A 24,616-nucleotide genomic window follows, 5' to 3' on the forward strand; every position below is an offset into this window, starting at 1 on the left:
TCTGCGGTGATGTCAGCCTCCATGGTCAGGGTAGGAAGGTACTGAGTGCTATTGCAAGTCTTGGCCCTTTCTTTGACATTGCACACAGTGACCTCCTGCAAGCTTATAAAAGAACATTGTTAGTCCCCCCTGACAAAGACAATGCCTCTGCTGGTGGAAGCCTAACTGTTCCTGATGGTATGACACGAAAAACTTCTTCAATATGTTCACTTAGATATAGACTTTGTTGCTCCTTAGCCATTCACTGAGAGCTACCAAGCCTTTTGCAGGCAATGCTGCTATGTGTCCCATTGCCACTGAATGGGTTTGGCATTTCCTTTTCTAGCACTCTGATCCATATACATTGTATAAAGTTCAAATCTAATACCTTACTGATCTAATACTTCAAACAAATGGGGATTTATCTTGGAAGTGTTTTCATCCACTTGGGAACAAATAGACAAAGTATTTTCCCTGGGATCAGGGAGTCCAGAACTAGAGGGCATAGGTTTAGGGTGAGGGGGAAAGATATAAAACAGACCTACGGGGCACAGAGGGTGCTACGTGTATGGAATGAGCTGCCAGAGGAAGTGGTGGAGGCTGGTACAGTGGCAACATTTAAGAGGCACCTTGATGGGTATATGAATAGGATGGGTTTGGAGGGATACGGGCCGAGGGCTAGCAGGTGGGACTAGATTGGGTTGGGATATCTGGTCGACGGACACAGGTTGAACCAAAGGGTCTGTTTCTATGCTGTATATCTCAATGACTCCATGACTCTCTATATATGGTTATTTCCCTAAGGTGTTTTTTTTTCCTGTTAACCATTGTGTTATCACTCTTTATTAATGATTAGTTAATTGTTAATGATTAGTCCATTTAATCAATTCTCCAGGAATCTCGATACAGTTTCAGAACAGCTGGCGATAAACCCATTGACTGGGGATGCACTTAATGTAGTGACAAGCTTAGCACGTTTTAAGAATGCTCTTGTTCTGACATACCAATTAATACCAATCATGTACAACTCAATTAAATGTACAGTAAAAACAGAAAGTACTGGAATGCTCAGCAAGCCTGGTAACATTTGAAAGGAGAGAACCATCTTTTCTCAGTACTGCCCATCAATTCTGATGAAAGGCCACAGACCTGGGACGTAAACGTTTGTTTTTCTCTCCACTGACGCTGCCAGATCTACTGAGTTTTGTCAGCGCTTCCTGTTTTGATCTCAAATTTCCAGCATTTGGTAGCATTTCGTATTTTAAACTTCCAACAAACTTGTTCTTTTAAAATTCACCTCCATCGTCAATTCAAGTTAATTTCTCCAGAGACTCTGTTCTGCGTGGCGAAATTGCTAACGGTTTGAGACGTTGCATTTTTTTCTTCTTGTGTATCTGTGCAACAATTCAAAACAATATGTGCTTTAGCTGAGCTAAATCGCTACAACAAAACATCAACTGCCCAGCCATCTTTTGCCCCTAAAGGGGCGAACCAGAGCAACAGAGGACAGTTATTCCTTGGCAGATGAAAAGCCAAGGAATTCGGTGGTGTGGAATACTAGACTTAAAAAGAGATGTACACCAGATTTCTCAACGGCTACTGTGAAGTTATTTGTACCACTTGTCGGTGTAAACTTTACCGCACCGATTTGAACAAAGGAAACTTACATTTTAACAATGATAGGCCAAGAGTTGTTCTGAGTGAACATGTAATATTAATAAAGTGAGTGGAGTTAGAGATTTCCTCATTGTAACTGAAGGTTTCTGACCGAACACGGCAAGTCAGCCAGAGGGGAGCTTAAATATACAAACGTCGACTCATCCCGTTTACCGAGCAGTGTGCTTTAACTTAAGCAACGCCCTTGGCGGTTAAATATATGCAAATGTCCGCCGCTGCATGGGATCTGTGGCAAGGTCTGCCGTCAAATTTGAGTTTTGGAAGATCATGGGGGGAGTTGGGGTGTGGGAAGCTTCATAAACGTCTAACATTGTCGGCAGTGGACCGTTCCCCTCCCTCATGGACGGGCAAGCCCTCGCACAGAGGGTGGCTGATATGATCTCAGATTTCATCTTCATAGGGAGGGCTGCTTGCTGCAATGCCCTCCGAGGCATTCTCCGAGCCAGGTATGTGTGCATCCCCAGTGGTTCGAAGCAGGTAGTGCGCACACCCGTACAGAAGCCTCTTTTTTTTTCACAAACACCCCCAGCAGGGGTTTCCGCACTTTGAACAACGGCTTGAAAGAAAAAAACATGGGGCAGGATGAGAGGACAGTGAAAGGGAAACCTTGAACGATTAATGTGAGCCTTGCTCGGTCGGTTTGTGATCATCTCTGTTCTCTTATTTCCTCAGGTGAACAAAGTCTCCTCCAGGTAATGTTGAAAAGAGAACAAAGGGTCTGCGCGTAGTTGGACGTTTTGCAAACCCTCGGTGTGCGAGAGAGGCAGGGAAACCAAGGCGAAGCTGTACCAACCGGTCCAACAGGTACAAGGACTTGTTGACACCGTTATTTTCTCAGCACGCATGCGCCCTCCTAAATTTCCTGTTGTATTTTCAATTCCTGGAGCAAACTTTTTTTCCTGTTACGGCAAAGGTAGCTGGTCAGGTGAGAGTGGGGTTTAATCTGAACCCCTCTCTCTCTCTCTGCCCCCTATATATATACATACACACACCAAACAGTGCGTTCAGAGAGATTAAGGAGCAAAAACAGCCGTCTGTTTTATGTGGAAAACACCTGGAACTTGCTGAGGGAGGATCCGGTTCGGATGAAAAGGAAGGGGTCAGGTGGAAACAGGAGGGACTCCGGCTCCTTGTCTCCCCTCATCGCCGCCTGCCCGGTGCCTACACCATGCCCAGAGCTTTCCTGGTCAAAAGAAAAGAGCCTTACCCGGAGATCCGAGACTGGAATGAGCTGCCAGACGAAGAGAGAGCCGACACCTACATACCAGGTAGCAGGGAGAGTCTGAAAAGCGAACAGGTTAGACCAGGGTATGGAGGAGAGATAGAGGGAAGTTCAGAGAGTGGGAAGCAGAAACTGGGAGGGGAGGACAGAGAGGTCTCAACAATTTTTTTTTAAAAAGTCCCTTCTCTATGGAATCATAAGATGGGGTTGTGTTCCAGACGCAGTACAAGGTGCAATCTCTGTCGAAAACGGAGAAGCAACGGACCAATTCATCCGCTCGCAAGGTTTAAAAACATCTTTTATATGGAGACAGGCTTCCCTCTCCTGAGGAGGCACCATACTTTGAAAGGTCGTGTATTTTAGTTTAAAAGCATGCTCCCGGATTCAGGAATCCGGGGAGGGGAGGAGGGGAGGAGGGGGGGTGGCAAACAAAAGATAGGCAGCATGTGTTTGCATGACAGGGTGTACTCAGCGTTCCTCCTGATTCCATCAGTCATCAACCTGTTAGCAGCACCCAGGCAGGCTCCGAGGTTTCCGAACGGGGCCTCACTGCTGCCTTTAGCTGCACCTTCCCAGTGTAAACATAACGGAACCCGAGCTCTGGCTCTCTCTTCCCACCACCGCTCTTTAAAAAGGGTATTATGTTGCATTCCTAACAGTCAAACGCTGATAAGATAGGCTTGCGGAGCCAGGCAACACCCCAAACTCAAACAAGCCAAGAAGGGAGGAAAAACAAAGTCTTAGTTCATTGTTTAAACTTGCCTAACACATGAGCTCCCCATCCATACACCCTGCTGGATGACCAGGCTATTGTGTAAAGTCTTTATTTTCTCTCTCTCTCTCTTTCAGTCAATTTGAGTTGCTTTCTGAGTTACGAAGAAGAAAGCAAGACCCAGGATCCACCACCCGGAACAACTGGTTTGGACAAACTGCTGAACGATTCAAGCGAGCCCCGCCTCCTCTACAAGACCGAACCGGACCAGGAGAATGCGGAGGAGCAAGTTCTGGCACCGGAATGCAAAAAGCGCAACGTCTTGCGAACGAAAATCAAGGTGAGCCGGCTCCGCTTAGACTCCGGTTAATCATTACAAGGCGAGATTAGCACAGAGAAAACCCACTTGGCCGGTGTACGGTACGAGACCCCGATTGAGAGCTATTAGACATGTAGACGAATAGTTTGAGAAAAATTACATTCGCTGCCTCCTTTAAATAGAACATAGCAAAAATATGGTCAGCAAAACGAAATTGTATGATTCCAGTTTACACATTATTTTAACTACATTACAAACATGATTTCACGCCTGCATTATTTTAAATTCAACATAATGTATAAATTGAAATCACTAAAATACACATTATTTCAGAATACATAAAATCAAGTGTAAAACAGTTATTTCAGATTATATTGTAACATTGTGTAATAAACAAACATTACACTTTCAGACACCATGTCTTTTATACGTTATTTTTTCATGTTTAATTATTAACTTATGATGAGGCAGTATTTTGTATATAATGTACGTACTGTATGAAATTTAAAAGGCCCTGTAAAATTAACATTGTTATTGTGCACTGCCACCCTACTTGATTGATAAACATACTAACATAACAATCCTTTTTAAATATACGATTAACATAGAGAAAGAGAATTTGGATACTAGTAGGGGTATCAATTTATTTGAAATATAACGTTGATTTTTTTTCAGGGGAAGATGATCAAAAACTATCCTAGTTGCACAGCACATATTACTCCGGTATCCAAAAGTCTTATTGCTTGCGGTATGCAAATGTAGTCAAATCCAAAAGTATTCAGTCAGGCATAGTCTAAAATCTGGAACAACTTCGGCAAGGTCACAATTAACTTGGTTTTTATTTCGACTTTATTTCGACAGTTATTTCAAAACTTCTGGGGCAAGGGAAGAACCCTATCGTGTTTTTTTTTTGTTTAAGTGCCTTTAGGGTCGCTCTATCTACGGGCGCTGCTGAATCTAACGGTGTGTCTAATTCAGGCTTTTGTCTGGCTCTTGCCCCCTCTCAAAGATCACCACTGGGGAATGCAGCGACGCCACCTTCCGCTGCCAGGTGTGCAGCAAGGGCTTCCGGCTACAGCGCATGCTCAACCGGCACCTGAAGTGTCACAGCCAGGTGAAACGTCACCTGTGCACGTACTGCGGCAAAGGCTTCAATGACACCTTCGATCTGAAGAGGCACGTCAGGACGCACACTGGTACGTCATCCGTAAACTACGCCCATATGCCTGCTGGGACTTGTAGTTCCGCTCTCGTTTGCTCAGCTAGGTGAGCATGGTGAATGAATCGAATAGCAGACAAGGAGAGAAATTGTTTCATAAATAAGAGATATTGCGTCACACAGTATAGAAACAGGCCCTACGGCCCATCATGTCTGTGCCCGCTTACAAACTGCAAACTACACAAAATGGATTCATTTCTCTGCACCTGAGCCATAGCCTACTGTGCGCTGGTGTTTTAAGTGCTCATCCAGGTGCATCTTAAAGCTTGTGAGAGTAGCTGCTTCCACCATCCCCTCAGGTAGTATGCTCCGTATGTCTACTGTTCTCTTGGTGAAAAATGCTTTCTCAGGTCTCCTGTAAATCACTTGCTCCTCAACTTAATCTTATGCCCTCTGATCTTAAACATGTACCCAAGGGTTCTATAAGTTTTGTTTAATAGCTGTTTCAATTTGCCTGGCCACCTTCAGAGTTACAGGTTATAACTGTACAAGACATTGATAAGGCCATTATTGGAGTATGATTCTGGTTGCCCTCCTATACGAAGCATGTTATTAAACGGTAAAAGGTACAAAAAAGATTTACAAAGGATGTTACCAAGACTGGAAGGTTTGAGTCGTAAGGAGAGATTGGGACTTTACTGAGGCGTAGGGGTGATCTTGTAAAAGTTTACAAAATCATGAGGAGCATAGATAAGGTGAATAGCCAAAGTCTTTTCCCCCAGAATAGGGGTGTCAAAAACTAGAGGACATAGATTTAAGGTGAGATGGGAAAATTTAAAAATTACCAAAGGGGCAACATTTTCACACAGTGATATATGAACCCAGTTGCCAGAGGAAGGACCAATTCAGTTGAGGAAACCTCCTCGGCATGGAAGAGTTGGGCCAAAGGGTTTGTTTCCATGCTGTATGACTATGACTCTAAAAGTCGAGGAGATTGGATCTCAACTCATTAGAGGTTGAAAGAACATTAAAGGGGCTTGACAAAGTCATTGCTGAGATGCTGTTTCCTCTGCGGGTGAATCTAGAAAAAGATGGAGGTAAGTAGACATTTATTCTTCCAAAGCATTATTAATCTTTGAAATTCTCTAAAAAGAGCAGTAGAGGCAGGACCATTGAATATATTCAAAGCTGACAGCTTTTTGATCTATTACAGAGTCAAGGACACAAAAGTAGAGTTAAAGCCCCAATCAGGTCATATTGAATAGCAAAGCAAATTTCAGAGATTAAAGGCCCTCCACCTGTCTAATTTTCTGTGTTAAATTGTGTTCCCTTTCACACTCACAATGCATCAAAACACTTTACAGTACTTTGGGAAAGTCAAAAAGCGTGGCACTGGAAAAGCACAGCAGGTCAGGCAGCATCCGAGGAGCAGGAGAGCCGATATTTTGGGCATGAGTCCTTCATCAGGAATGTGGCGGGGGAAGGAGGATGAGAGATAAATAGAGTGGTAAAGCTGGGGTGAAGGCAGATGGGAAGATGACAGGTGGATGCAGATGGGTGGTGTAATTGTGATAGGTCGGTGGGGAAGGTGGAGCGGATGGTGGGAAGGAAAATGGTCAGGTCAAGAAGTTGGTGCCAAGTTGAAGGGTTGGATCTGGGATGAGGTGGGAGGAGAGGAGATTTGGAAATGAATGAAGTTGATGTTGATGCCATGTGGTTGAAGGATCCCAAAGAGGTGTTCTTCCTCCAGCTGGTGGGTGGCTTTGATTTGGCAGTGGAGTAGGCCCAGGACTTGCATGTCCTTGGGGGAGGGGGAGTTGAAGTGGTCAGCCACAGGGCAATGGGGTTGTTTGGTGCGTGCATCCCAGAAATGTTCCCTGAAATGCTCTGTGAATTGGTATTCTGTCTCACTAATGTAGAGGAGACCACATTGAGAGCAACAATGCAGTAGCTAAGGTGGGTGGATGTGCAGGGAAGTCTCTGCCAGATGGGATAGGTGTGGGTACAGGTTTTTCACCTCCTGCGGTGGCAAGGGAAGGCACCAGGTGTGGAGGGTGGGTTGGTAGGGGCATGGACCTAACAACAGAGTCACGGAGGGAATGGTCTCTGCAGAACAAAGATAGGGATGAGGAGGGAAATATATCCTTGGTGGTGGGTTCTATCCGTAGGTGGCAGAAATGGCAGAGGATAGTGCGCTGTATCTAGTGATTAGTGGGGTGAAAGATGAGGACCAGGAGATTAGATTCTTCTTGTGGTTGGAGGAGTGGGCTTTGAGGGCGGAGGTGCAAAAAAGTGGTGGAGATGTGCTGGAGGGAATTGTTGATCATGTGGGAGGGGAAATTATGGCCCCTGAAAAAGGAGGACATCTTGGATGTCCTGGAGTAGAATTGCTCCTCCTGGGAGCAATATAGCAGGGGAATTGGGAGTAAGGGATTGTGTTTTTACAAGAGGGAAAGGGAGGAGGTGTAGTCAAAGTAGCTGTGGGAGTCAGTGGGTTTGAAATAGATGTCCATTTTGAGTCAGTCACCAGAGTTGGAGACAGAGAGGTCCAGGAAAGGGGAGGGAGGTGTTGGAGGTGGACCATGTGAATTTGAGGTCAGAGTGAAAGGTGTGGGTGAAGTTGATGAACCATTCAACTTCCTTGCGTGAGCATGAGACGGCACTGATACAGTCATTGATGTAATGGAGTAAAAGGTGGGGGATGATAACTATAGAAGATGGTCTGTTCCACATACCGTACGAAGAGACAGGCATAGCTGGCCAATGTGGGTACCCATGGTTACCCCTCTGGTCTTATGGAAGTGGGAGGATTCTAAGGAGAAGTTGTTGAGGGTGAGGACAAGTTCCGCCAATCAAATGAGCGTGTCAATGGAAGGAGACAGGTTAGGTTGTGGGAGAGGAAGAAACAGTGGGCTTGTAGGCCTTTGCTGTTGGGGATGGACATGTATAGTGATAGGATGTCCATGTTGGGGGCTAGAGAAACAAAAGTCTTGGAGGAGGTTGAGGGCATCCGTGGTGTCCTGAACATATGTGGGGAGTTCCTGGACCAAGGGGAACAGGGCGGAGTTGAGATATGAGGAGATGAGTTCAGTGGGACAGGAGCATGCAGAAACAATAGGTCAATCAGGGCAGTCAGGTTTGTGAATTTTGGGTAAGAAGTAGAATCAGGCGGTGCGGGGTCAGGGAACTGAAGTTGGAGACTGTGGATGGGAGATTGCCTGAGGTGATGAGGTTGTGGATGGTTTGGGAGGTGATGGTTTGGTGATGAGAAGTGGAGTTGTGGTCAAGTGGGTAGTAGATGGAGGTGCCAGCAAAGTACTTTTGAAGTTCAGTCATTGTTGTAATATAGGAAATGTGACAGCCAATTTGTGCAGAGCCAACATTGCAAGCCAACCTTACCATCAAAACCTGCAAATAACAGAGGGAAAGAGCGCTATCCTGATATGTGACTTGCATTTGGCTCCAGTAAAGGGTCAACACCCACATGAAAAGAGGGGTAGAAATTGGTGAGGGAAGATTAAAGGCAAAACAAAGACTAAAGGCAAAACAACCAGAATGTATACTCAGTAACTGTATGAATTGTTTTTTCATTATATTTTGTAATTCAGGTGGCAGGTATTTCATTGGGTTTTACATTTCTACCTTTACCATGCCTGTGCGGATTCAGGGTTAAAATAGATTTGTTAATTTGATTAACTTGATAGAATAATTTCACCAGAAAACCCTATCATGAAAATAAAAAAAACACAAGTACAAGCAAAACAAAATCTATACAACACAAAGCAACCTCTTACAACAACATTTAATAATACAAAAAGGTCGGTAATAAATGAATAATCATGTAGCACAAACCAAATAATCATCATCAAATAGCAGTAAGTTTTCCAAGAAATATAAAATAATCTGAATGGATTGCCCAAATTAAATACCAGTCAGGTTGATGTGAATTCCTAGAAACTTTGCAACAAGCTCAAAGTCTCAATGGAAATTAATTGAATAGCGTGTTGGAATACTCACCACTTACTGGGATGGGTGCAGCTGCAGTAGGACCCAGGCTGTTTGCTTGATCTGTGTTACTATCACTGAATGTAACATCCATCCTAACACCAACAGTTTGCCGTGGTTGTAGTATATACATTGGTTACACTACGGTATTTCACCAATTTAACTATGAAAGACATTCACGACCATAGGGATTGAGAGCAATTCTACATGGATAATCAATTTATGAAATAAAGAAACAGCTTGATATATTATATGACCTTGGAACATCTCAAACTTACAGCTAATTAAATACTTTTGAAGTATAATTGCTCATGAAAAAATACAACAGATACTTTGCACACATCAATCTCCTACAAACAGCAATGTAATAATGACTGGATAACAATTCTTATTATTCAGTAGTCCTTTTGAAGTACAGACTTGAGTGTAGCTTAAAAAATACATTTTGTTGAAGCATTTTATCTTGCATTCATTGGGTAACATGGCCCTATTCTCTGCAGACAGAAAGAATATATACATATATAGCATCCGCTGTAACTCAACAAAATAGGTGAAAGTCTCTCTAATTCCTCAAGACAATTCCTTGACTAGTCAACCTGTCTGGTTAAAATTTAAACAAAGCCCAGCTGTTAACTGTCAATCATCAAAAAATGGTACATTCTGAATGATAACAGAGTCCACTTACTGACCATTCTTCTCTCAGACGGTATGAATGTAATTTTCTCCTTAAATTTGTATGGTTGTGAATTGTCTTGATGACTAAAGATATGCTTCTTTTTCAGCAATATTGTAGTGATGTTGGTTGAAGGATTAATAATGGACCTAGTTCAGTCATCAAGTTACAATCACCGATTACAGTGATATCTCAGATCAGTAAAGAACACGTAAATACATCTGGTTAGTTCTGGACAGAAACAAAAAAAACTGTCTCTGCCCCATTTCTTTGAACTGATTTTCACTCAAATGGTTTCTAAACTGGGCTGGTACAATGATGGTACTGAAGTTATTAGGTCAGATCTTCCATGTCATCTCAATTGTTCACTTGCCATTTTATGCTGAAACCTGCATGACTTCTGCTGAAGCCATGCTCACGTTTTCATGAGGAACTGGAAGTGCCGCCCTCAAACTTGGTCTTCAGTTTATAGAGTCATGCAGCACAGAAACAGACCCTTCAGACCAACTCCTCAATGCCGACCCAAGTTTCCCAAACTAAACTAGTCCCACTCAACTGCATTTGGCCCATATCCCTCTCAACCTTTCCTATTCCTGTCCCCAAATATCTTTTCATGGTTGTACCTGTACTTGCATCTACCACTTCCTCTGGCATTTTATTCAACATACGAATCATCCTGTGTGTGAAAAAGTTGCCTCTCCGGTCCCTTTTAAATTTTTCTCCTCTCACCTTAAAAATATGCCCCCTAGTTTTGAACTCCTCCACCCCAGGGAAAAGACCTTCCCTCTGCTGTTCACCTTATCTTTGTCCTTATTATTTTATAAACCTCTTCAAGTTTACCCTTCAACCTCCTATGTTCCAGTGAAAAAGGCCCCAGCCTCTCCTTATAATTCAAACCTTCCAGTCTCGGTAACATCCTTGTAAACCTTTTCTGAACCTTGTCCAGTTTAATAATATCCTTCCTGCAGCAGGATGACCAGAACTGTACACAGTACTCCAATTGTAGCCTCACCAATGTCCTATACAACCTCAACATGACATCCTAACTCCAATACTCCAAGGTCTGAGCAATGAAGGCAAGTGTGCTAAACATTGCCTTAACCACCCTGTGTACCTGTGACTCAACTTGCAAAGAACTATGTTCCTAAACCCCAAGGTCTCTGCTTGACAACACTACCCAGGGTGCTACAATTAACTGTGTGAGTCCTGCCCTTGTTTGCATTACCAAAATTCAATACCTCACATTTATCTAAATTAAACTCCATCTGCCACCTCTCAGCCCATTGGTCTAATTGATCAAGATCCCCTTGTAATCTTGAATAACCTTCACTGTTGACTATATCACCAATTTTGGTGCCATCTGCTAACTCGTCCAAATTGGTTTATATAAATAACAAACAACAGTGGACTCCGCATCGATTCCTGTGGAACACGGCTAGTTACAGGCCTCCAGTCCGAAACACAACCCTCCACTACCATCCTCTGTCTCTTACTATCAAACCAATTTTGCATCCAATTGACAAGCTCATCCTGAACCCCCATGTGATCTAACTTGACTTAATCAGTCTACCATGTGGAATCTTGTTAAAGGCTTTACCAAAGCTCACATAGATAACATCTATCACTCTACTTTCTTAATCTTTTTAGTTAAGTCCTCAAAATTGAGTTTGTGAGACATGATTTCCCATGCACAAAGCCATGCTGACTATCCTTAATCAGTCCCTACCTCTCCAAATGCATGTAAAATCCCATCTCTCAGAATCACCTCCAACTCAACCACCACTGATGTTAGACACTGGTCTGTAGTTCCCAGGCTTCTCCTGACAGCCCTTCTTTAAAAAAAGGCACAACATTAACTATCCTCTAGTCCTTCAACCTCAGCAGTGGCTATAGATGAAATAAATGTCTCTACTTGGGGGTCCCACAATTTCTTCCCTAATTTCCCACCGTATCCTGGGATAGACTTGATCAGGTGCCTGGAGATTTATCCATCTTATGTTGCTTATGAACTCCATCACCTCCTTTTCTGCGGTGTGGACTATTTTCAAGACATCAATAGTTATTCCCCTAGGTCCCTAGCCTTCCTGTCTTTCTCCACTGTAATAACAGACATGAAATATTTGTTTAGTATCTCTCCCATCTCCTGTGGTTCCACACATAGACTACCTTGTTGATCTTTAAGGGGCCTTATTCTTTCCCTAGTTTCTATGTTGCTCTTAATGTACTTGTAGAATCTCTATGGATTATCCTTAACCTTATCTGCCAAGGCTATCGCTCTTCTGATTTCCTTCCTACATTCCTTATACTCTGCAAGAGATTCACTTGCTCTCAGTTATCTAATTCTAAGATATGGCTCTTTCTTCTTCTTGACTAGAGCCTCAATATCTTTGTTCATCCATTGTTCCCTATTTTACCAACCTTATCCTTAACTCTAACAGGAACATTCTCAATGACAACAATTAGAGTCCACTTACTAACCATTCAGTACTCTTTTCTCAAACAGTATAAATGCTTATTTTCTCCTTAATTTGGAGCATGCTTCCGAATTCTTCTTGTTATTTCACTTTTGAAAGCCTCCCACTTGCCAGATATCCCTTTACCTGCAAACAGACAACCTAATCAACTTTTGAAAGTTCTTGTCTCACATCATCAAAATTTTCCTTCTCTAGTAGGTACATCTACATAATAATAAAGAAAATGTACTTGAACACACTTAAATTCCTCACCATCCAAGCCTTTAACACTATGGCAGTCCCAGCGTATCCCCCTACTATTGCAAACTTATTATTCGTACATATACCTGAGGTGTCTCTGCATATGTGCTTTTCAGTTTCCCACTGACTATTGGGGGCCTACAGTATAATCCCATCAAGGTGATCAACCCTTTCTTATTTCTGAGTTCCACCCATATAGCTTCACTGGACGATTCCTCAGAAATACCCTCTCTAAGTACAGCAGTAATTTAAAAACACCACTCCTCCTCTCTTGCCTCCTTTTCCATCCTTCCAATAGCATCTAAACCCTGGAACATTGAGCTGCCAATACTGTCCCTCTTTCAACCACATTTCTGTAATAGTTATGATATCCCAGTTCCTCGTCCCCCTTCCATGCCCTAAGTTCATCTGCCTTATCTGTAAGACCCATTGCATTGAAATAAATGCAGTTAGTTCTTCAGAGTTACTTGTTCTCTGACTTGCTGTTGCCTGCATTTTCTAATTAAGTTGCTCTCTTTAATTTCAGAAGTATCTGTTCTCACTACTACTTACAGTCCCCACTCCCCATCTCACCTTTCCCTAAAGGTTCCCAAATAGAACTAGCCAATATCCCCACCAGGATATTGGCCACCCTCCAATTCAGGTGAAACCCATCTCTTTTGTACAGGTTTCTTCTGCCCCAGAAGAGATCCAATGATCCAAAAATCTGATTTCCTGCCCTCTGCACCATCTCTTCATCCACTGATTTATCTGCCCTATCTTCTTATTTCTACTCTCACTAGCACGTGGCACCAGGAGGTTCTGCTTTTTAACCTCCAACCTAACTTTCTGTATTTACTCTACAAAGCCTCAACCTTTTCCTGACACCTTTTCAACGTGTACAATTTCTAGCTTTTTACTCTTCCCTCTGACAATATTCTGTAACTGCTTTGAGATATCCTTGACCTTGGCACCAGGGTGGTAACATACCATGCTGATTTCTCACTTTTGGCCACAGAACCTCCTTTCTGTGCCCCTGACAGAAGAGTCCCCTATAAATTACTCTTTTGAACCTTGACGAACCCTGCTTATCAGAAGATTGCTGCCCGAGATTTGGCACCCAGTTCTATTTTCCTTTGAGAGACTATTCCCCAGAACAGTACCCAAAATGGTATATCTGTTTGAGAGAGAGGAGTAGCCACAGGAGACTCCTGTACTACCTTCCTACCAGTCCTGACAGTCACTATCAATCTGAACCAGTGGTATGACCACCTCTCTAAGTCGACTAACCATCATACTGAGCCTTCTGAATGCTCTCCCATGACTGCCTCCACTTTCAGCAGCAGTGGGAGCAGTGAGAGCAAGGACCTGGGGGCTGCCAGGAAGGTAAATTAAATCTTTAATAACTCACCTCGTGAATAGGTGGAGTGCATACCGAGCAGGAGTAGACAGGGACGGCTGTGTAAGTGAGGTTATATATTTGGGCAGTTGCTTTATCTGAAACACTACTTAGGCAGTGTCTCCAATCCACCGTCCTCCTCTAACCAAACCAAAAAGGTTCTGTGCACCGATTCAATAAGGTTACTAGTTTTTTTTTCAGTAGTCTCTTTGGGAATTCAGAACAGTGGGAATGGACATTAGGGCAGTTGAATGCTCCTCCTGTAGAATGTGGGAAGTAAGGGTCACCAGTAGTGTCCCTGCTGTCTTCATCTGCAGGAATTCACCCAACTCCAGCTCCTCAGAAACCGCATTTGGGAAAACTGGAGCTGGCTGAACTTAGGATCATTTGGGAGGCTGTGGGGGTAATTGAGAGGAGTTACAGGGAAGTAGTCACACTTCAGGTATGGGAAAAAGGCAGATGGATTACAGTCAGGGTACAAAAAGGGAACAGGTAGACAATGCAAGGATCTCCTGCCATTCCCCTCAATAACAAGTATACCATTTTGGATACTGTTGGGGGGGGAACTTACTGGTAAGCCATAGGGTACAGGTCTCTGGCACAGTGTCTGTCCCTGTTGCTCAGAAGAAAAGGGGGGAGATGAACAGAGCATTAGTCATTGGGGACTCCATAGTTAGGGGGACAAATTGGAGATCCTGTGGGAACGAGAGAGACTCAGTTGGTGTGTTGCCTCCCAGGTGCCAGGGTCTGTGCTGTCTCTGATTGTGTTTTAGGGATCCTAAAGGGGGAGGGGAGCAGCCCTAAGTCATGGTCCACATAGACACCAATGACATAGGTAGGAAAAGAGATGGGGATGCAAGGCAGAAATTTAAGAAGCTCGGGTGGAAGTTTAGAGCTAGAACAAACAGATGTTATCTCTGGTTTGTTACCCATGCTACATGCTAGCGAAGTGAGGAATAGGGGGAGAGAGAGCAGTTGAACACATGGCTACAGGGATGGTACAGCTGGAAGGGATTCAGATAACTGGATAATTAGGGCTCATTCTGGGCTTTGTGGGACCTCTACAAACAGGATGGTCTATACCTGAACCAGAGGGGTACCAATATCCTGGGGGATAGATTGGTTAATGGTAATGCTGTTCAGGAGGGTTTAAACTAATTCAGCAGGGGGATGGGAACCTGAATTGTAGCTCCAGTGTACAGGAGGTTGAGTGTAGTGAGGTCATAAATAAGGTTTTAAGATTGTGAGAGTGTACCAGCAGGCAGAAAGGTGGTTTGAATTGTGTCTACTTCAACACCAGAAAGATACGAAATAAGGTGGGTGAACTTGCAACATGGGTTGGTACCTGGGACATCGATGTTGTGGCCATCTCAGAGACATGGATCGAGCAGGGACAGGAACGAATGGTTGTTATAGGTTCCAGGGTTTAGATGTTTCAGTATGAACAGGGAAGGTGGTAAAAGAGGGGGAGGTGTGGCATTGTTAGTCAAAAATAGTATTATGGTGGCAGAAAGGACGTTTGATGAGGACTCATCTACTGAATTAGTATGGGCTGAGGTTAGAAACAGGAAAGGAGAGGTCATCCTGTTGGGAGTTTTCTATAGGCCTCCAAATAGTTCCAGAGATGTAGAAGAAAAGATTGTAAAGATGATTCTGGATAAAAGCAAAAGTAACAGGGTAGTTGTTAACATTTTAAATATGGACTGGAAAAGCTATAGTTTGTGTACTTTAGATGGGTCAGTTTTTGTGTCCAATGTGTGCTACAATCTGACACAGTTTGTAGATAGACCAACAAGAAGCGAGGCCACATTGGATTTAGTACTGGGTAATGAATCGAGCCAGGTATTAGATTTGGAGGTAGGTGAGCACTTTGGTGATAGTGACCACAATTCAGTTAAGCAATGGAAAAGGATACATATATACTGCAGGGTAAGAGTTATATCTGGGGGAAAGGCAATTGTGATGTGATTAGGCAAGATTTAAGGTGCATAGAATGGGGAAGGAAACTACAGGGAATGGGCACAATTGAAATGTGGAGCCTGCTCAAGGAACAGCTACTGTGTGCCCCTGATAAGTATGTACCTGTCAGGCAGGGAGCAAGTGGTTGAGCAAGGGATCCGTGGTTTACCAAAGAAGTTGAATCTCTTGTCAAGAGGAAGAAAGAGGCTTATGTAAACATGGGATGTGAATGCTCAGTTAGGGCGCATGAGAGTTACAAGTTAGCCAGGAAGGATCTAAAGAGAGCTAAGAAGAGCCAGGAGGGGACATTAGAAGTCTTTGGTAGGTAGGATCAAGGAAAACCCTAAAACTTTCTTTAGGTATGTCAGGAATAAAAGAATGATGAGAGTAAGATTAGGGCTGGTGAATGACAGTAGTGGGAAGTCGTGCATGGAGTCCGAGGAGGTAGGAGTGGCTCTAAATAAATATTTCTCCCCAGTATTCACACAGGAAAAAGACAATGTGGTCGAGAAGTCCTCTGGGCTGATGGGATTTATCCTAGGATTCTCTGGGAAGCTAGGGAGGAGATTGCAGAGTCTTTGGTTTTGATCTTTTATGTCATCATTGTCTACAAGAATAGTGCCAGAAGACTGGAGGATAACAAATGTTGTCCCCTTGTTCAAGAAGGGAAGTAGAGACAACCTGGTAATTATAGGCCAGTAAGCCTGCCTTCGGTTGTGGGTAGTGTTGGAAAGGATTATAAGAGATAGAATTTCTAAACATCTGGAAAGGAATAATTTGGTTAGGGATAGTCAACATGATTTTGTGAAGGACAGATCATGCCTCACGAACCTTATTGAGTCCTTTGAGAAGGTGACTAAACAGGTGGATGGGTGTAAAGTGGCTGGTGTGGTGTATATGGATTTAAGTAAAGTATTTGATAAGGTTTCCCATGGTAGACTATTGCAGAAAATACGGAGGCATGGAATTGAGGGTGATCAGAAATTGGATTAGTGGTGCTGGAAGAGCACAGCAGTTCAGGCAGCATCCAACGAGCAGCGAAATCAACGTTTCGGGCAAAAGCCCTTCATCAGGAATAAAGGCAGTGAGCCTGAAGCATGGAGAGATAAGCTAGAGGAGGGTGGGGGTGGGGAGAGAGTAGCATAGAGTACAATGGGTGAGTGGGGGAGGAGATGAAGGTGATAGGTCAAGGAGGAGAGGGTGGAGTGGATAGGTGGAAAAGGAGATAGGCAGGTCGGACAAGTCAAGGAGGCAGTAACTGAGCTGGAAGTTTGAAACTAGGATGAGGTGGGGGAAGGGGAAATGAGGAAGCTGTTGAAGTCCACATTGATGCCCTGGGGTTGAAGTGTTCCGAGGCGGAAGATGAGGCGTTCTTCCTCCAGGCGTCTGGTGGTGAGGGAGCGGCGGTGAAGGAGGCCCAGGACCTCCATGTCCTCGGCAGAGTGGGAGGGGGAGTTGAAATGTTGGGCCACGGGGCGGTGTGGTTGATTGGTGCGGGTGTCTCGGAGATGTTCCCTAAAGCGCTCTGCTAGGAGGCGCCCAGTCTCCCCAATGTAGAGGAGACCGCATCGGGAGCAACGGATACAATAAATGATATTGGTGGATGTGCAGGTGAAACTTTGATGGATGTGGAAGGCTCCTTTAGGGCCTTGGATAGAGGTGAGGGAGGAGGTGTGGGCACAGGTTGGCTAGCTGTAAGATAGAGGGTGATGGTTGATGGGAAATGTTCATCCTGGAGTTCAGTTACTAGTGGTGTACTACAAGGATCTGTTTTGGAGCCACTGCTGTTTGTCATTTTTATAAATGATCTGAATGAGGGTGTAGAAGGATGGGTTAGTAAATTTGTGGATGACACTAAGGTTGGTGGCGTTCTGGACAGTGCCAAAGGATGTTGCAGTTTATAGACGGACATAGATAAGCTGCAGAGCTGGCCTGAGAGGTGGCACATGGAGTTTAATGTGGAAAAGTGTGAGGTGATTCACTTTGTAAGGAGTAACAGGAGTGCAAAGTACTGGGCTAATGGAAAGATTCTTGGGAGTGTAGATGAGCTGAGAAATCTTGGTGTCCATGTGCGTAGATCCCTGAAAGTTGCCACCGAAGTTGATAGGGTTGTTAAGAAGGCATACAGTGTGTTAGCTTTCATTTTTGGAGGGATTGAGTTTTGGAACCATGAGGTCATGTTGCAGCTGTACAAAACTCTGGTATGGCCACATTTGGAGTACTGCGTACAATTCTGGTCTCCGCGTTATGTAAAAGATTTGGAAGCATCGGAAAGGGTGCAGAGGAGATTTACCAGGATGTGGCCTGGTATGGAGAGAAGGTCTTATGAGGAAAGGCTGTGGGATTTGAGGCTGTTTTCATTAGAGAGAAGAAGGTTGAGAGGTAACTTACTTGAGACATACAAGATGATCAGAGGATTAGATAGGTTGGACAGTGAGAGCTGTTTTCCTCGGATGGTGATGGCTAGCACGAGAGGACATAGCTTTAAATTGAGGGGTGATAAGATATAGGACAGGTGTCAGAGGTAGGTTCTTTACTCAGAGAAGTAAGGGCACAGAATGCCCTGCCTGCAACAGTAGTAGCCTCATCATTTTTAAGGACATTTAAATGGTCATTGGATAGACATATGGATGATAATGGAATAGTGTAGGTTAAGTGGGTTTCAGATTGGTTTCACAGGTCAGAGCAACATCTAGGGCCTAAGGGTCTGGACTGCATGATGATGTTCTATGTGAGTCTAACTGCCTCTCTAGCTGATTCAAACAGTCAGATATGAGACAAATCCAAACACACTTCCTGAAGACATATTCTCCAGGGATAGTCAACTGTTCCCTCATCTTTCACATCTGACAGAAGGAGAGTACCACTCTATTGACTGCCATAATTGCCCTTTAAAAGTTTGCTGATATGGACTTGTCTAAAAAGACCCCCACTTTTCTCAAATCCAGTGTTGTAGATTGATTATTGTTCACACACTGTACTGGAAGAACTTAAAGCCTATATTATATATTATAAGGCCTAAAAGAAGCAGCTCTAGATACAAGTTTTTAAAAAAAATCTATCCTCCCCTTATTTCTAAGCATGCAAAAGAGAAGGAACAAAAAAATCTTAAAACCCAGCACTTGGCTTAAACTCCCCGCAACCGAAAACAGCCTCCTCCTCAGATCATCTGTCAGTGTCTGACTCTGAGTAAAGATATGTCAATCCCTTTGACTCCTAGATTCAGTCTTATAAAAATAATGGGTCCAGAACTTGCTCCCCATCATTATTTAAACCGCTAATAAGGAACCCTCAACAAACATGTTGAAAAGGTCAATATTCCAAATTCCATGCACACAAAAGGAAATTCATTTCTGGAACTGTTGACACATCCACAAACATATGGACAGGGCTCTCCCGAACTCTGTGAAATCCAATCTCTCCTTCCTGGTGTTTTTTTTTAAAAAGAGGAGTTGGATAAATTTAGGTCTGTCAACTCAACATTGTACAACTTGATAGTGTTGATGAGCAGAGAGATGTCTGTGTCCAGGTACACAGATCCTTGAAAGTTGCCACCCAGGTTGACAGGGTTGTTAAGAAGGCATACAGTGTTTTAGCTTTTATTAATAGAGGGATCGAGTCCCGGAACCATGAGGTTATGCTACAGCTGTACAAAACTCTGGTGCGGCCGCACTTGGATTATTGCGTACAGTTCTGGTCACTACATTATAAGAAGGATGTGGAAGCTTTGGAAAGGGTGCAGAGGAGATTTACTAGGATGTTGCTTAGTATGGAGGGAAGATCTTATGAGGAAAGGCTGAGTGACTTGAGGCTGTTTTTGTTGGAGAGAAGGTTGAGAGGTGACTTAATAGAGACATATAAGATAATCAGAGGGTTAGGGTGGACAGGGAGAGCCTTTTTCCAAGTTTGGTGACAGCGAGCACGAAGGGGCATAGCTTTAAATTGAGGGGTGATAGATATAGGACAGATGTTGGAGGTAGTTTCTTTACTCAGAGTAGTAAGGGTATGGAATGCTTTGCCTGCAATGGTAGTAGATTTGCCAACTTTACGTACATTTAAGTCATCATTGGACAGGCATATGGACGTACATGGAATAGTACAGGTTAGATGGGCTTCAGATTGGTGTGACAGGTCAGTACAACATCGAGGGCCGAAGGGCCTGTACTGCGCTGTATTGTCCTATGTTCTAACTACCTACCTGGCCCCAACAATGTTCACACCCTCATTCCTGACATTGTTGGAGAGTAAGCAATGTTCAACTCCTCCAATGTTTATCCCTGACAATGCAGGGACCTCCTTCCTCCCCTACAATGTTTAACCTCTCACCCATCTGTCATTGTTCATAGCCCTCCCCTCCCTTCCTTCCTGTCAATGTTCACCTTCCCAACATTGTTCATTCCCTAACAATGGTCACCCCTCCCCATGGTGTTCAATCAAGGCATCTTCACCACCTCTATCAAGTGCTCACTCCCTCCATTACCCTTCCAGATTCACTCCCATCTGCCCTATTCCCTCCCTACACATCCGTGACAATTCATCAAATTCAGGAATTTCAGAAGCGGAGTCAGAAGAGAGGGTATGAGGTGGGATGTGATGAACATTGTCCTGAGGGTGGGGAGGGGGTGAATATCTTTGGGGGACAGAGGTGAATACTTCCAGTAGGGAATGAACATTGTCAAGGTGGAGAGGCCTAGGCAGAATTGGTTACACCACTGCGGTTGCTGATGGCTTCAACACTCCAGCTGATTTACTTCAAGCTGGGCTCCTCAAAAGCTAGAAGAAGCTCTTAACAAACCTGTAAATCTTAGAGTCAGTGCAGGGCATACAGCTAACATGTCCATGAACCATCTGATTCCATTATTGTAGGGATCTTTACACCAGTTCATGCAGGGTAAAACTGGCAAACGGAGAATTAAAATTCACCCAAATCGACAGCACCCTTATTATTTCAACTTACCTTTTGTCTATCTGGACAACATGCGGCTGTTTTTATTCATATTATAAATTATTTATGCCACTGTTTTTCTCTCTCTTTTCCTGTTGAGGCTGTACAGGACATTGGATAGGGCAGTTTTAGAATACTGCATTCAATTCTGGTCTCCTTGCTAAAGAAAAGATGTTGTTAAACTTGAAAGGGTCGGAAGTGGTAGAGGCTGGTGCAATTGCAACATTTAAAAGGCACCAGGATGGATACATGAATAGAAAGAATTTACAGGATACGGGCCAAATGCTGGAAAATGGGACTAGATTAATTTAGGATATCTGGTCAGCATGGATGGGTTCGACCAAAGGGTCTGTTTCTGTGCCATACAATTCTGTGACTCTCCCTTTTCCTCTTTCATTCCCCTGGCTCTTTCCATGCCCCCCTCAGCTGTCTTCTCTCTCTTTCTGTAATAGTCAGTCAGAAATATCTGGTTCAGTGATTGTTTTCCCAACTGATATTAGTCCAATCTCTTGCATACACATTCTCTTCACCAGCCCTATGTATAACGATACAGTTCTTAGACTCAATCTGTTCAAGTCAATAGGTTAAGTTCATAGAGTCATAGAGATATATACAGCACAGAAACAGACTCTTCGGTCCAACCCGTCCATGCCGACCAGATATCCCAACCCAATCTAGTCCCACTTGCCAGCACCCGCCCCATATCCCTCCAAACCCTTCCTATTCATAGACCCATCCAAATGCCTCTTAAATGTTGCAATTGTACAAGCCTCCACCACTTCCTCTGGCAGCTCATTCCATACATGTACCATCCTCTGCATGAAAACGTTGCCCCTTGGGTCTCTTTTATATCTTTCCCCTCTCACCCTAAACCTATGCCCTCTAGTTCTGGACTCCCCGACCCCAGGGAAAAGACTTCGCCTATTTATCCTATCAATGCCCCTCATAATTTTATAAACCTCTCTAAGGTCACTCCTCCGCCTCCGAAGCTCCAGGGAAAACAGCCCCAGCATGTTCAGCCTCTCCCTATAGCTCAAATCCTCCAACCCTGGCAACATCCTTGGAAATCTTATCTGAACCATTTCGAGTTTCACAACATATTTCCGATAGGAAGGAGACCAGAATTGCACACAATATTCCAACAGTGGCCTAACCAATGTCCTGTACAGCTGCAACATGACCTCCCAACTCCTGTTCTCAATACGCTGACCAATAAAGGAAAGCATACCAAACACCACCTTCACTATCCTATCTACCTACGACTCCACTTGCAAGGAGCTGTGAACCTGCACTCCAAGGTCTCTTTGTTCAGCAACGCTCCCTAGGACCTTATCATTAAGTGTATAAGCCCTGCTAAGATTTGCTTTCCCAAAATGCAGCACCTCACATTTATCTGAATTAAACTCCATCTGCCACTTCTCAGCCCATTGGCCCATCTGGTCAAGATCCTGTTGTAATCTGAAAACGTGTTGCAATGCATTGGCTGGGTATCAAACCCAGGCCTCCCACGTGGCAAGCGAGAATTCTACCACTGAACCACCAATGCAAGTAGTATATGTGCTGCTGAAGCGAGCCACAACATGTCCTCCCATCTCCTATACTCAATGCATGTTTTTTTCCTCTCATTTTATATTTAAAGAACTATCCAAAAGAATCTCCCATATATACCTGCGTAATGGTCAATCTCATATAAAAGTCAAGTTCTGATGTTTGGTCAAAAAAAAATCATACATTTTGCATACACCCAGTGTAAAAGTTGACCACAAACTTAAAGCCAAAGAAGCCACACTGGCACATCAATAAGATCATTACAGGTAGGAGCGGAAATAGACCATTCAGCTTATTAACTCTGCTCTGCCATTCATTGAGATCATACCTGATCCCATAATCTTCAACTCCACTTTCCTGTCTTTTCCCTATAATCCTTGATTGCTTTACCGATGAAAAATCTGTCTACCTCAGCCTTGGATATACTTAATGATGCAGCCTCAAAACACCTCTACGGTAAATAATTACACTGATTCATTACCCTCTAAGAGAAGAAATCTGTTTTCATCGGTCTTAAATGTGCCATTCCCTGGTCCTAGACTCTCCCACAGAGGGTGCTTCCTGTATGGAATGAACTGTCAGAGGAAATGGCAGATGCAGGTACAGTTACAACATTTAAAAGACATTTGGACAGATATACATGAATAGGAAAACGTTTAGAGGGATATGGGATAAATACAGGCAAGTGGGACTAGATTAGTTCGTAAAACTTGGTCCATGTGGATGAGTTGGACCGAGAGTCTGCTTCTGTGATGTATAACTCCAGAATTCTGCCAGAGTCCAGCCTATCAAGCACCTGCAACCATCAACTCCAAATTCTCCTTAACAAGGTCTTAGTGCCCACCTACATATGTTAATCAATAATACAACAAACACTGGTAACGAGGTGGTTTCCAATCTCTCCAAAACATTACCTGTGTTGACTTCCCTACTTTTTGACCAGAAATCTAGTCTTAGAAACTGGTCATTTACGTGAGAAAACCTGCTAATTTCACTTTGTGCTTTAATTTTAATGGGAAAATCTGACTTGTTTTGCATTGTTTCTCTTAAAGCTGCAATTTTCAAGAGAATTAATTTACAATGTTAAGCAAGAATCCCTGTATTGGAAAGAAGTACCAGACCTCTCGTTCTAATGTGTTACTTAAATTCACAGTTTCAGGAAGGGAGGGCATTTTCTTTTGTGGACAAAGATCAGATTTGTAACATAGGCAATTAGCCAAAACGATGTCATTTTAAAATGTCATATATATTTCATGTGCAGGAATTCGCCCTTATAAATGCAGCCTTTGCCATAAAGCCTTTACACAGAGATGCTCCTTGGAATCACACCTCAAAAAGATTCACGGAGTGACACAGAAATACAGCTACAAGGAGAGGAGGGCAAAGCTCTATGTGTGTGAAGAATGTGGGTTCACAGCCATCAACCAAGAGGACCTTTATCTTCATATGAAGCAAAATCACCCAGAAAACCCACTACTTAAAAAGACTTCAAAGAAGATAGCTGCAGCTCTGCAGAACAAACTCAACTCTGTGCTGCACAACAGTGACGAAAATAAGGATTCTGAATAGGAGCAAAAGAAGAGGCAGTGGTGTCGATGGTGAAGTTTTGATACTTGCACTGCTGGATAAACAAAACATATGGTTAGTGTGACTGACATAGTTAAACACAGTGGGAAGATTACCTTAAATCGCTGGTGCAAATGAACTGTTTTAAAAATAGTTTGCTGGATATAGCATAGTAAACATTTACACTTTTGATACTGATCCAGTATCCTAAAGGGCTACACTTTTAATAAAAAAAACCTCGAGACTTGGGTATTGCTATCAATTCCAGAATATAAGGTGGTGTAGGGCTGCCTTCTTGAATTGTTATTAATTTGCATACAATCTAGCACAATTTACTAGGCCATTTTAGTTTGCAATTAACCAAAGTCTGAGTTTGAATGGTGCTTTGGGCTTTCAACACTTCTCTGTAGGTTTTGTTCTTTGAAGATATATTTTGTTTACCATTTTTCTTTTTTTTAAATTTGTTGGTTCAAGGGTATATTTTTTTTCCACAGCGGGATATACTTTATTCATTTGTTGCCTTTTGAATTTGATACATAATTCTATATCAAGGGAAATATTGTGAATTTCCAAAATTGAGTACAGATCTCTTATTTTGATATGGACAATTATCGATACAGATAATTTAATGCATAACATTCCAAAAGGTGTCCTGTATAAACTTCTTAAAAGACTTTATATTACAAAGAGGAATTGAAATTTATGGTATGCTGTTTTCTATTGGTCTGTTAATTAAAAAAAATCAACATTTTTTTTAAAG

General features: G+C 43.2%; 1 protein-coding gene and 1 non-coding gene across 2 annotated transcripts; one reads left to right on the forward strand and one right to left on the reverse strand.

The window, feature by feature from the left end:
• Window positions 1-2,490: 2,490 nt before the first annotated feature.
• LOC140483185 (transcription factor Ovo-like 2) lies at window positions 2,491-24,614 on the forward strand. Its single transcript, XM_072581236.1, has 4 exons — window positions 2,491-2,924; window positions 3,728-3,930; window positions 4,919-5,105; window positions 23,552-24,614. The coding sequence occupies exons 1-4, from the start codon at window positions 2,825-2,827 to the stop codon at window positions 23,857-23,859; spliced, it is 798 nt and encodes a 265-aa protein (XP_072437337.1). The 5' UTR covers window positions 2,491-2,824; the 3' UTR covers window positions 23,860-24,614.
• trnag-gcc (transfer RNA glycine (anticodon GCC)) lies at window positions 22,218-22,288 on the reverse strand. The gene has a single exon. It is a non-coding gene; the product is annotated as a tRNA-Gly (tRNA).
• Window positions 24,615-24,616: the final 2 nt, after the last annotated feature.

The sequence above is a fragment of the Chiloscyllium punctatum genome, chromosome 11 (genome assembly GCF_047496795.1).
Source record: "Chiloscyllium punctatum isolate Juve2018m chromosome 11, sChiPun1.3, whole genome shotgun sequence".
NCBI classification, from domain to species: Eukaryota; Metazoa; Chordata; class Chondrichthyes; order Orectolobiformes; family Hemiscylliidae; genus Chiloscyllium; species Chiloscyllium punctatum.